The sequence below is a fragment of the Zootoca vivipara genome, chromosome 11 (genome assembly GCF_963506605.1).
Source record: "Zootoca vivipara chromosome 11, rZooViv1.1, whole genome shotgun sequence".
NCBI lineage: Eukaryota > Metazoa > Chordata > Lepidosauria > Squamata > Lacertidae > Zootoca > Zootoca vivipara.
This window is the reverse complement of record NC_083286.1, coordinates 1,014,733-1,028,382: the sequence shown is the minus strand read 5'-3', so window position 1 is coordinate 1,028,382 and position 13,650 is coordinate 1,014,733. Positions and strand designations below refer to the sequence as shown.

The 13,650-nt window shown below is 39.1% G+C and overlaps 1 protein-coding gene across 5 annotated transcripts in view; it reads left to right on the top strand.

Annotated features, from left to right (window-relative positions):
- PIP5K1B (phosphatidylinositol-4-phosphate 5-kinase type 1 beta) overlaps nt 1–13,230 on the top strand; it is an 80,163-nt gene extending 66,933 nt beyond the window's left edge. For 3 of the 5 annotated variants that reach the window (XM_035099700.2, XM_060280048.1, XM_060280049.1), the window contains 4 exons: nt 629–784; nt 2,268–2,412; nt 5,403–5,520; nt 12,045–13,230. In XM_035099700.2, coding sequence (XP_034955591.2) covers nt 629–784; nt 2,268–2,412; nt 5,403–5,520; nt 12,045–12,047 — 422 coding nt within the window. In that variant the 3' untranslated portion in view covers nt 12,048–13,230. The remainder of the gene's footprint in view (nt 1–628; nt 785–2,267; nt 2,413–5,402; nt 5,521–12,044) is intronic. The other 2 variants (XM_035099695.2, XM_035099696.2) reach the window with 1 other exon arrangement.
- The last annotated feature ends 420 nt before the right edge of the window (nt 13,231–13,650 follow it).

Below are 13,650 nucleotides of genomic sequence, written 5' to 3'. Positions count from 1 at the left end.
GGATATCGGTATTTGTTTTTAACATAAAATATGCAGATTATAGGTCATTTCACGAAAATGTTCTTAAAGTTCTTTACAATAATTTCAGATATGCAGCAGAGGAATCTATATTTTAGGTTTGTTTTCAATTATATTTTTAGCCAAACAAACATTTCCCTTGCAATTTTATTTGCAAGAGGATTTAGGTTTATATAATTATAAAATCTTACATTGTTAAATATATTCCAGTGAAAAATAGGCAGATGCCCCTTTTTTAGATGAAGAGATTACATGGTAAAAGTATGCCTGATACTTGGCTTATTACTAGCTCCCTGCCATGAAAAAGTTCAATTCAAGTTTTATTAGTGCATTGCTAAATGTAAATATGTCTTAGATTTATACTGGCCCATATTATAGACTCTGCTTAAGACAACTACATTATTGCAGAGTACTTGGAATAATGGAATTTGATTGAGCAATCTGATCAAACCTCTTTTTTAACAGCCAGCAGCATTCAAGTGAGATGAACAAGAAAGGATTGTGAAAGTGTTTGTGTAACAGTTGAAAAGTCCTTCTTAAAAGTTATTTGCTTACTTTATCTGTATTTAATTAATCTGCCTCGTTTTTTATCCTCTCTTTTTGAATGCAGGTTTAAAGTCCTCTCCCTCCAAGAAACGATGTAATTCCATTGCTGCTTTAAAAGCTACATCACAAGAATTTGTTTCTGTGGTTAGCCAAGATTGGAATGATGAAAATCATGACTTGCTTACTGAGGGGCAGAGTTATTGTAGCCTTGATGAAGAAGGTAATGCTTCAAATGAGCTACACTGCTCTTAATAAACAGAAATATTTTCAAGATTTTTGGCACTTCTCCTGCTTAAAAAAGAAAAGAAAAAGTGGGAGATTTAAAACCAATGAAGAAGCAAGTTTAAAGCAATGATTAAAAAACAATACTTAGGGAATTCTAGATTGTCTGGGCAAAGCTTTAAATCCTTTAAATCAGGAGTTGTTAGTCTCCAGCTCCCATCAGCCGCCATCAGCATTGCCAGGATTCAGGAATGAAGGGAGTTGTGGTCCAACAGCATCTCTAAAGCCACCTCTGCTGCAAATAAGATGGTAACCACCTGGGAACACGCCTTCATCTTGGGAATTGCTTGTGGTCCATTGCTTACACTGCTTATCTCAATTATAATTGTCAAGACATAGGACAGAGCCACAGCATACATTGAAAGCACCCCCAGCACACATCTAGAGAACTTGCCTCTCCCCAAAGAATCATGGGAACTATAGTCTTCCTCTCTCAGAGCTACAATTCCAAGTTCCCTTAACAAACTAAGTTCCTGGGATTTTTGGGGGGAAGCCTTGTGCTTTAAATGTGTTGTGAATGTGCTTCAAATATACAGTGTGGATCTCCTCCTACAAGCCTTGGCAGATGACTAATCCACAGTCACTGGACACTGAACATCTCTGCCACTCTTTCTGTGCCCATATCAGCATGGGGCATTATCAGTTATTTTCCTTCCTTTGTTTTCCTTCTCCCATTAGTTTTCTCTTCATCTTCATAAAGGTAAAGGTAAAGGGACCCCTGACCATTAGGTCCAGTCGTGACCGACTCTGGGGTTGCGCGCTCATCTCGCATTATTGGCCGAGGGAGCCGGCGTATAGCTTCCAGGTCATGTGGCCAGCATGACAAAGCCGCTTCTGGCAAACCAGAGCAGCACATGGAAACGCCGTTTACCTTCCCGCTGTAGCAGTTCCTATTTATCTACTTGCATTTTGACGTGCTTTTGAACTGCTAGGTTGGCAGGAGCTGGGACCAAGCAACGGGAGCTCACCCCGTCACAGGGATTCGAACCGCTGACCTTCTGATCAGCAAGCCCTAGGCTCAGTGGTTTAACCACAGCACCACCTGGGTCCCTATAACTTCATCTTCATAAACCATGGTTAATAAGCTATGGTGCACTTCTTCCTCTCCCCCCCCCCCACAAATACAAAAATAAAAATCCTGCTTTGGTATGAAGAACCTAGAGCTGAGAACATCCTGGCTTGTTAGCTGACATTTAGCTAGAGTTCCCCAGTTTGGACATAATGCTTAATGCAAGCCAGGATATTCAAGCCCAAACCCATATGCAATGGAGGTGAGATATGAAGAAAGAGCACACAGCCCCAAGGCTTGTGCATGCCTTTACATGTTTTCACTACAAGCAAGCAGGTAAGCTTTTCCATGAAAATGTATTCATTTCATATTTGCAAGAATGATTTACAGACTTTTCTTTTTTCCTGCACAGTATTAGCCTCCCGACATCAGCCAGATTTAGTGCCAAGCACACCTTCCCTTTTTGAAGCAGCATCTTTAGCAACCACAATTTCTTCTTCTTCTTTGTACGTAGATGACAATTATCAACATGATGGAACTCGGTTTTATTCTAACAGGTAATTAAAATTTGTATATGGACTCTTTCCCCCAACTCCAACTGTTCTGATTTGTACTTAATTCAGGGGGAAACAGATCAGTTACAGATGCGATCTCTGTCTCATTGCAAACGAGAACCTTCTGAGCCTGCAGCATCCCAACCAGGGTAGTTTATTTCTCCCCATTCTGTTGTTTCAGTGGACTTGCCAGGGATTGTAAGGTGGAGGTGGGGGAGCACTGCAATTCTTTTCATCTCTGACCATTCAGACGATCACGTTTCAGTTTAATAAGCCCAGCACATGAGAGGACTGCAGGCGTGACCAAAATATGCATTCATATTGTGGCTTATGAAACCTAAATAGGATGGTACAAACTCACCCATAGATTCATCAGTGCAACCCTATAAATTAATTACAATTAAACCCCACTGAGTCCCAGCTAAGTGTGTCTAAGGGCTTATTCACTTACCTATTATGTTTTTGAGTAAAGTTTTTATAATTTCATGTCTAGATAGACAGACAGACAGACAGACAGACAGACAGACAGACAGACAGACAGCAGGGAGAGAACAATTATAACAACAGACAAAAATTGAAAGATGAAAAACAGACACATAGAATTAGTTAAATTAAAATAACAAATCCAAGTAAAGAGGATCAACTTTTATCAGGTCTGCGCTCTAAAGCTGTGTCTCTCAGTACTTTTTTGTGCCCTGGAGCTTTACCCACAAAACCCTGCTCTTTAAAGCTAAAGTGCAACAAGCAGCAATTTGGTTTTTCTGCAAATTGCTATTTTTCCTGATTCAGCAATAAAGAACATTTTACATACTCTGTTTGATAAAGGGAATTATAGTATACTCCATACTTTTTCTGTTCTGAAATGTACTTTGCAAGTGTTCTACTGGAAGGTTTGATGAAGTAATTGGTTTTTCCAACTATTCTTTATCTGTTCAACCCAGGGAAAGGTAATTTACATTTGTTTAAATATATGACAACTTCCTCTTTGGTCACTTAGAAACCAGTGCTAAGCACTACAGGTATTCAGGTGCTGAGTATATCTGTTTCAAGCTACCGATAAGCTGACTTTTAAGTGATAGCCTCTACGGCATAGCTGCCAAGTTATCCCTTTTTTACAGGGATTTTCCCTTATGCTGAATAGGCTTCCTCGCGAGAAAAGGGAAAACTTGGCAGCTATGCTCTACGGTAACTGTTTACATTAAAACTTCTGCTCATAAATGCAAGGAAGCTGTCTGGAAAGCTGCTTGTGAAGTATTTTTTATGAGGAAAAATTGTCAAAACCTGCCTTTCATATCGGCAAAATAAGCATTGTCATGCTCAGATCGGTAAGATATTCCTTTGTGCCTTTAAAAATTAAGCAAAATTCACATTTTTAAAGCACAGTGTCACTGCCAAAGATAAAATTTTGTCAAGTTGTTAAGCTTGCATAAAGCTTGTATAAACCAAATGAGGGAAAAAAGTATCCAATCTTCATAACTGTGACCCTAAGGGACGTATCCAACTGAGTTCTGCTCAGAGTAGAGCTGTTGAAATTAATAACCTAAATTAGTCATATCCATTCCTTTCAATGGCTAATTCTAGTTATAACTCTTACTATGTAGAATGGTATTAGTTCTCTCCCCATCCTTAATTCAGCTGACTGTGAGCATTCCTCATTACATATTTCTGGTTTTATTTTAGTGAGAGGTAGTATATAAATATTTTGAATAAATAATAAAATATAGCTGATCATGCTAATAATAATAATCTCAATTATCTGTTAATTTGGAGTGACTGCCATGTTTCTGACTATGTATCCCTAATTATCAGTGTGGAAACTGAAAGGGGAAAGCCATCTTCTTGCAATTCCATAGCCAGCCTGATGGCAGGAGTGACAGAGCTGAGAAACTGTTAAGCAGCAAGGAATCTCTGTTGTGATCTTGAGCCCATGCCTAGATGGCATCTGGATATGGGCACAATGCACTTACTGTCTGCTTGAAGGTTTCTGTGCTGCCAGAGGCAATGATTTTGGTTTGCATTAACTATCTGTATAACATGACCTGAAAAGCTTCTATTCCTGCATCTGTTCGTACTGGATATTATTTTTTAATAATTTTTATTGAGTTTTACATAAAAAAAGAAAATAGAAAAATACAAAAAATATAAAACAATATCATCAAATCTTATTCCCCAGAATTCTTCACATATAAAAGACATTATTATAGAAAAACAGAAAGAAATTTTTTTTAAAAAAAACACCAAAATTAATAATCATACTACACAACTTCAAATCTAAACATTTTGGACTTCCTCATTCCCCCTTCTTGAGTTCTAAATAATTCACTAGCTCTTGCAGTTTCCAATTCTAAACTCATATTCTTTCTTCCAAATTATAACTTCTTTTTAACTATTGGCCCTTCACACATCACATTGCTATTTTTTACCTAATATTCACTGCCCTTTACCCAAAAATATTCAAACTTAACTATCAAGATATTTTACCCACTTATTATTCCCACCCAAAAAACTACATCTACCCCCCTTCCCTTGGAATCGGTGTCTCCAGAGATTTCAGCCAGTCCTTGATACATTCCGAATTCAGACCATTTTTTATCAGTCAATTACCTGACATATTTTAATACAAAGTAATGAAATTTACTTTGAGGGTTCATGATTGTGTTGGTGGAGAGCAAGAGGCAGAAAAGCTCTCAGGACACTTTTGCAACTCTCCATCAGTTGCTGACTCCATGGGCCACACCTTCCATCTAGAGGGGCCTCTGCAGCCACTTCTGCTCATTCTTTTGCCTGAGAACTGGAGTCCAAAGGCAAGATGAGTTTTGGGATGCTGAAGGTCAGATGTAGGAAGACTTTGCTGCAATTAAATAGCACAAAACTAGGATCTTACAAATGTGTGTGGTTCTTTACAATTATTAAAGACAATCCCATAAGTCTGACCTATTGGCTCATTGTTTCATTTTGGTTTCATGCTCACTGTGTGTTGCTTTTATACCCAGTAAAGGATTGCCTTCGAGTTCAACATTCACCTTAGAAGATAGCGCTATCTGCTTGACCTCAGAACAGAGCACAGTAGAAACAGAAAATGATAATGCTTCTGTGCTGGATGTATACTTAGTAAGTTGACTAATCTTTTTCAAGTTATGTACACTTTCAAATAGCTGACTTGCTTTTGATTGACACTGGGTTGTATTCTGTAGATGTGTACTTCAAATGTTTCACTCTTAGTGTACTATTCCATTTTGTGAGTAGTATGAAGTATCCCCCCCCCCCCTTACTTCTTGGCATTTTCAAAAAACTGAAAAGGTGAGGTTCTGATGTCCTCTGATGGAGAACTGTCACTTGAGAGAAGAAAATATGTATGACGCAACGGCATTTAAACTATACCCAGGTGGCGCTGTGGTTAAACCACTGAGCCTAGGGCTTGCTGATCAGAAGGTCGGCGGTTCGAATCCCTGTGACGGGGTGAGCTCCCGCTGCTCGGTCCCAGCTCCTGCCAACCTAGCAGTTCGAAAGCACGTCAAAATGCAAGTAGATAAATAGGAACCGCTACAGCGGGAAGGTAAACGGCGTTTCCATGTGCTGCTCTGGTTTGCCAGAAGTGGCTTTGTCATGCTGGCCACATGACCTGGAAGCTATACGCCGGCTCCCTCGGCCAATAATGCGAGATGAGCGCGCAACCCCAGAGTCGGTCACGACTGGACCTAATGGTCAGGGGTCCCTTTACCTTTACCTTTATAGTTATATTCATACTTTTGTAGCTATAATTGGAGGAACAAATCAATGTTGCTTTGGTTACCAGACATTCCTCTGTTTAGAATAATGTCTGGGTTATTTAAAAATATTACTATAAATAGTCCATTGTAGAGAACTCCCTCTCCTTTTAATAGATTGGCTCAATTTACATATATTTTCCATCTTTGCGTGTGCATGCAAGAGAGGGAAAGGCAAGGGAAATATCTGACATTTTTAGAACAGCACTGGAAAGTCTCATGGGTTTGATAATGTTCTATTTAACTAGATTAGTATTTGCATTATTCCCTATTCCTTTTAAGATTCTTAATTCTGTCCAAATTTACTCATCTTGTGAAATTTACTAATATAATCTTTCAAAGATACTGTGTTTCAGCATAGAAAACCTTTCATATATATAGCATGGAGGACTCATTCCCATTGGTTATAATCAGTAAAACAAAGTGGGGAAAACACATGTCTCTTTAAACAACTTCCTGCTGCATTGATACACATATGTAATGCTGATAATAATATCCCACATTGAGATTGTTGAAGATTAGATAAAGAGACCCTCATTTTCTCTATAATATTTCCCAATACTGGCTGTTCTTATTATATTTATTTAGGTTTAGCTACGGTTGATCTGAATTAAAATTCTCCAGTGTTTGCAGGAGTGAAGCTGAGCTGCCTTAATGAAATATCAAAATAACAACGACCTTCAAGGGAAATGATTATGGACTAGCAGCTCATCTTCTGTGGGTGTGCTTGTTTTAAGCGGGTTTTAGCAAGGTTGCTCTGCCACCCCTGAGCAGATTCAGCTGGCCTCATCCTGGGATCCAGAGTCATGGCCTGCATCGGACTGAGTGTCCTTTCCCTCCCCTTGCAAGTCAGCTCTTGCTCCTGTGAGAATCCTTTTTCCATTGTCCTAAAAAGAAACCCAAAGATCTATTAAGTCTGTTTGGGAATTTAAAATGATAACTATGTCCAATATAATAAACAGTGGATTCATTGAAGACCCTGTATTTCTGGAACCGTTTGCAATTCCTGCTAGGCAATGGGCTGTCCTGAAATTTACTACTGTATTCATACAAAGAAAAAAAGGAGAGAGAGAAAAGCAACAGCCAGTAACTTAAGACACATGGAAGTGGCAAAAAGTATTCTCATTGGGGTTGTATCTAACTTAGTTTTACCCAGAGTAGACTTATTTAAATGAATGAATATGGCTAAATTAGGTCCATTAATTTCAGTGAGTCTACCCCTGAGTGAAACTTAGATGGGTCCGACCCAGGATTGTGTACATCTGACAATTCCTAAAGCATCTGATCTATCTTTCAGTTGCTAAACTGTACTATAGTAGTAACAACATCAGCCAAAAGATAAGGCATAATGCCCCACACTTGCCTAAATGCTAAAACGTGATCCCACTGTGCCAAGGTGGGGTAGAGGGAGGCCTTTGGATGTGGTGGAAGACCTACCACTTTGCACATTCCATGCCCCAGATAAATCACACTTCAAAAAGACTTCACCATGCATTCAGATGCTGTTTTTTTCTTTGTACACACCGGGTCTGAATCTTAGTGCCTCAGAAGCACTGTGCATTCACAGCAGTGAATCATTTGCTGAAATGGCTGTGGCAACAGTATGTCTGCATGCCTATTATTTTCCAGAATAAATGCAGCACTTCCTTCTTGTGCCATATTTTAATATGCCTGTAGTAAAGCAACCCAAAGTGGGAATTGCCACTAAGCAGCATTTTGTTTGTCCTAGTGTTAGCATTCATATACCCAGGCACCCTGAGTGAAAAGGCCTATTCCAGCAACTAAGATTCTATTGGAGTAATTAAAAATATCTTAAGATAAAAATTTGGGGGGTGGGGATGCTGACTTTTTGCTATCTAAGCACTGATTATCTTGGAATGTATCCATTTTCCTTTTTTGTTGGAAAAGGAAGAGTGCTGGCTCTAGCCTGTGGGTGATGCAGCTGCTAAGACCCTTTTACTACCGGTAGTCAGTGCAAAGAGCATGTAGACCTCTGAAAGCTCCCTGACATCATTGTGGAACCATTCACCTGTCAGACTAGGCCTGGGGTGGGTGGTTAGGTAGGTGGAACAATCCTCATGATGCTACCCCACCCTGATCTAAGATTCAAAAAAGGGTTATCCTTGTTTTGATACAGCAAGATGAAATAGAGCAGTGAGTTAAGGGAAACAAAGCAAATGAGGGCCTTGCTCTTCCCTCTCTCTCCCCGCCTTGACGCACAATAATTACCAGTTCTTTACATGCTTCCTTATATTGCACAGATGGTGGTTACTAAAAATATGGCTGCAGGAAATGACACACGTGTTTTGGCATGACCATAATTCTGTCTGCTGTGCTAATCCTGCTAGTCTGCTTAGGGTAGCTGCAGTCAGAGGGGGGGTATCACTCTACCACCGTCCCAAATTAATGTTTTGTGGGTGACATGGTAATCCTGAGCAGAAAAACCCATTTGTACTGAAATGTGTTTTAATGAAGTACTTCCTGTTTGTCATCTACTGTCATTTATCAGAGAATGGAAGCATTCTTAGAATATTATGTGACCAACTTGTAGAAGTGGTTTTTATACCACAGAAGATTTCAGGAGGAAAAAACAAATTATGGTAACTCTGTGTGCAGTGTTTATTTCCGTCCTTAAACATGAATACTGGTAGGTGAGAACATTTACAGTATTTATATCTCGACTTTCTGCCCCAAAGCTACCTACAATCACAAGCTAAAAATGTAATACAGTAAAAATATTAAGACCAAGTGAAAACATGCATGACACCATCCAATGTGGAGCACCAGAATATGCTTTAGTACAGAAATTTTGTGCCCTTTCATCAAATTCTGTAGTCAGTGGGTCTCATGTGCCAAGATCAGATTTTATTGTTTATAGCCAATGGCCATCACATTACAGTATGAGCATAAATCACATAGCTACAAAGCGAAAGACATTTAATGCATTTCATGTTTTAAAATTTTGGACATTGTAGATTTGTCCTGGTTTGGTGTATGTGCCAAGAGATGAGGTATTGAGAAATCAGTGGAGAATTAGCAGGCTTTGAATTGTGAATCTTTGGGATTCCTGAATTCTATCCCCTGAACAGCTTTTAAAACTTGCATTGTGTTAGGACTATCCACCTGCAGTAAATCAGATGAACCATATCTGTTCATGCTCACAAGAAGTAGCCATTACAAAGTCTGGAATGAGATAGCTCATAAAGTTAATGCCAGCAGCTACCGGTAGCTGTCAATTATTTAATAAGTGATAATCAGAATTGACTAGAACAACTATTCTGCTACATGAATGAACTTGTTAATCACTTAAAGTACAGTAGTTTGTTTTGAGTCCTTTGTGAATATGGAAACAGGTTTCATGTTCCTTCTCCAAACACAATGCTGCCACCTATTGCTAATTCTAAAATGAGAAGAGTTGCATGCCCCTTCCTGGACTGGCTGCTCAGTAAAAGTATTTAGCTTTACCTTCTGAGTGTTCATTAGGCACAAGAGTTCAAAAAAATATTTAAAAACAGATATCATATATTGTTTCTTACCTGATGCTAATGTACTACTGTAATACTTCAGATTACATTGATTAGTTTCATAAATCTGGTGTTAAAAAGTCTTTATAGATTTGCCACTGTTATATAAATCACTTTTGTCCAGAAGTTTTTTAAATGTACAGTTTTTGGAAATCTAATTAACCTGCTGGTATAAAACAAACAAACGCTGAAAAATATGTAGGTCAAAAAATATTGTTGCAGTAAGAAAGCATTGTGAATATAGGACATTATGAAAAGGAAAGAATTTTATTATCTTTCATAAGTGATATCCATATGACCTTACAGTATCCTAATTCCAGCTGTCTTAACCTTGGCTTGAGATATTTTATAGCAGTGAGAGTGGTTTCACTGTCATCTGGGTGACAGAGCATTAATACAGTGGTACATCGGGTTAAGAACTTAATTCGTTCTGTAGCCTTATCAGCTACTAAGGGTCCTTTAAGTTGCGCCCAGGCAGGACAGAGACAGTCAAAAATGACACCGGGGGTTGAATACAGAGAAAGAATTTAAATTCTTATTAATAAGAGACTCAAGGTGATCAGAAACCTCTCTCCACAGTTCCAGAGTCTTTACCTGAAACCGTTCTTAACCTGAGGTGTGCTTTTGCTAATGGGGCCTCCCGCTGCCACTGGCACGCGATTTCCATTCTTATCCTGGGGCAAAGTTCCTAACCTGGAGCAACCACTTCCTGGTTAGCGGAGTTTGTAACCCAAAGCGTCTGTAACCCGAGGTACCACTGTATGTGCACTTAACAGGAAGAAAGGTTTTTTCTTCTCCAGTGTGTAAGAACTGGTCCAGCAGTAAAATTTCTGTATCTTTGTCCTTCTTTAGCAGAGTCATAATTTCACAATTGGGGAATAAATTTCAAATTTGTCCAGATTTCTAAGTAATTCTTAACTTCATTCCACAATTTGACATAATTGTCCTTAAACAAATTTAAATTCTTAGACGTCAAGTTGACACCAAGGTATTTCACTTTCTTAACAAATGACAAACCAGTAACTTCTTGTAATTTTTCTCTTTCCTTGCTATCTAAATTTTTATCTAGCACTTTGGTTTTACTCTTATTCAATATGAAGCCTGCCACACTTCCGAATTCATGGATTACTTCCAATGCCCTGGGGGCACTGGACTCAGGGTCTTGTGAAGTCAACACAAGGTCATCTGCAAAGGCTTTAAGTTTATATTGCTTCTTCCCTACAGTCACACCTTTTACTCCCTCATCTTTCCTAATCATATCGAGTAAAACCTCCAGGACCGATATGAAAAGTAAAGGGGAGAGGGGACACCCTTGTCTTGTTCCTTTTCAATTCTAATTTCTTCTGACGCCATATTATTTACAATAATCTTAGCTTTTTGTTCCCTTAAAATTCTGCCAGCACTCACACCTATTTTGTTTTACTGTATGTCTGTTTCAGCAGCGATATCATAAATGCCAGTTTTTGTAAGTTTGCAAATATAAGCAGCACTTTTAACTTTTCACGGTTGGAATTTGGAAAAAAGTGAGGCTTCTATTCAGGCCAATATGGTAGTAGATTGGAAACTGAATGTAACTGTTGCCACAGCAGTAATATCTAATTAAGATGTTGGGGGATTTTGGCTTTAAGCATCCTACAGGAAGTTGTATTGATTTCATTGGAGCTCTACTTTGGGGTTGGGAATGGTAAACATACAGCACCATAGCCAGACAGCAGGTGGCGCTAGGGGGACACAGGTGGCACTGTGGGTTAAACCACTGAGCCTAGGGCTTGCTGATCAGAAGGTCAGTGGTTTGAATCCCTGCAACGGGGTGAGCTCCTGTTGCTCAATCCCAGCTCCTGCCAACCTAGCAGTTCGAAAGCACGTCAAAGTGCAAGTAGATAAATAGGTACTGCTCCAGCGGGAAGGTAAATGGCGTTTCCATGCGCTGCTCTGGTTCACCAGAAGCGGCTTTGTCATGCTGGCCACAAGACCTGGAAGCTGTACGCCGGCTCCCTCGGCCAATAATGCGAGAAGAGCGCCGCAACCCCAGAGTTGGTCAGGGGTCCCTTTACCTTTAAAAGTGTGCTAGTACTGAAAAGCCCCAGAAAAAAGCACTGACTGTAGGTAGCAGATAAAACTGCAAAAGGCCTTTGGGATGTTCTGAACACATTCTGTGTTGTAAATACAATTAGATTGGGTTATGATGGTCGAAAAATATGAAATGTTGTACACTTGGGAAACCTAACGTAAGAAGGAAGACAATAGATGTTGTATTAACCATCCTATATTGATAGTGAAGGAGGGTGTTAACAAGATTCATTTGCTTGTTGGAGAAAAAAATATAACTATTTCTTTTGTTTAGTAATAGATCATAAAAGAAGAAAAAGATGAATGTTAAGAATGAGACTATTTGAAGAAAAGCACTTTCTGCACTCCAGATTTACAAGGAAAATTTTGCTGAGCCGAGGAAACAAAAAGTCATAAGCAACAGAACATCTGTGAAAACAACAGAGGATTCCTGAAGCCTCGAAATGCCACCTTGGACTCAGCAGATGTGAAAGGAAACATTTCACACTTTGCTAGGATGTGCTGCTGCCGAACTGTGAAGAATGCATACATTGTACTAAAGCTGCTCTTTCTTCTATTGCCAATCATCTTTTCAAGGCTTGGAAGTAATATTTTCCTATTGACTCTCACATGATTTTTTTTATTTGCATGTATTCAGTGATTATGCACAAATATGTAATCTGCTTTGCCTATTTAAAGAGTCATCATCATCACAGTGGTGAATATTATGTTAATCAATTCTGCTTTCCCCCAGAATTAAAATTGCTCACCTATTACTTTCATACAAGGGTTAGTGTAATATGTTTGCACATAGTTTATGGAAAGCTATCTTCTATAAAAAAAATAATTCACTGTTTATTAGTGAAATGAAAAGCTATTTATAACAAGGCCTTATGTTGTGTACATATATTGTCTTTGAAATATTTGTGATTAGATATATTGCTTGTAAAGGACAAAATTACATAATTTATTTAGTATATTCTACTGTAAACTATAGTTTTATTGACAAAAAATAAAGTATTTTGTTCTCAAAACAAGTGTTGCAGATAATACTGATGCATTATCTTCTTGAGCAAATCCCATAGCTCGCAAGAAGTATTTTCTTGACGCCTTGTGTGTGACAATAGATGATGACTACATTGAACTGGAACCAGCTGCCCACAGACATGGAGAGGAAGGCAAGAAGGATATGTTGACATCAGAGCATAACAAAACCTTAATGCCTGCAGGTTGTAATTTGCATCTAATGTTTTGATGTTTTCTTTGATTAGAAAATTGTCTCAAAGAAACTAGGAAGAGATTGAATGGCCTCTAATGGTTGCTTTTGCCTCACCCACCCCCATTTTCTTTCTTCCAGTAAGTTTTGGCTGTCACTATTTGCCACACACCAAACTACAGAAACAGTGATAAAAGAGCAAAAAGCACAGACACCCCCTGCGATGAAAGACCCTGGCTTCGGTCTTCTTTATTCTACTTCTCACTTATTAAAAGAACAGGGATGGTCTGGGGTAAACCGAGCCTCCCCCCCCCCCATTGCTCCCCTTAGCCTTTCTGTATTCCCTCATGCACTCGAGGGTTTTATTCTATTTCCTCTTCTTTTATACAAAAGAGAGTCCTCTTCCAGCACAACCGTGGCCAGGTAAAGTTCAGGGCTGTATCTGAGACTATCCCTTGTGTCCACAGTATAGGGAGTTCTGCCTCTAAGAATCCCTTTCTGTAAAAGCTTGCCCCTTCCCTAAGGTAACTTTATGACACCCTGGGTCTGTCTGCCTGACTCGCCCTCTTGCTGCACCCCAAAGACACAAACTAACAGTTCCCCTCTTGAAGGAAATGCGAGGGAAGAAGGCAAAGGAAGATCAGCTGGAAATGCTGTCCTTTTAATGGGTGTCCTCATGAATGAG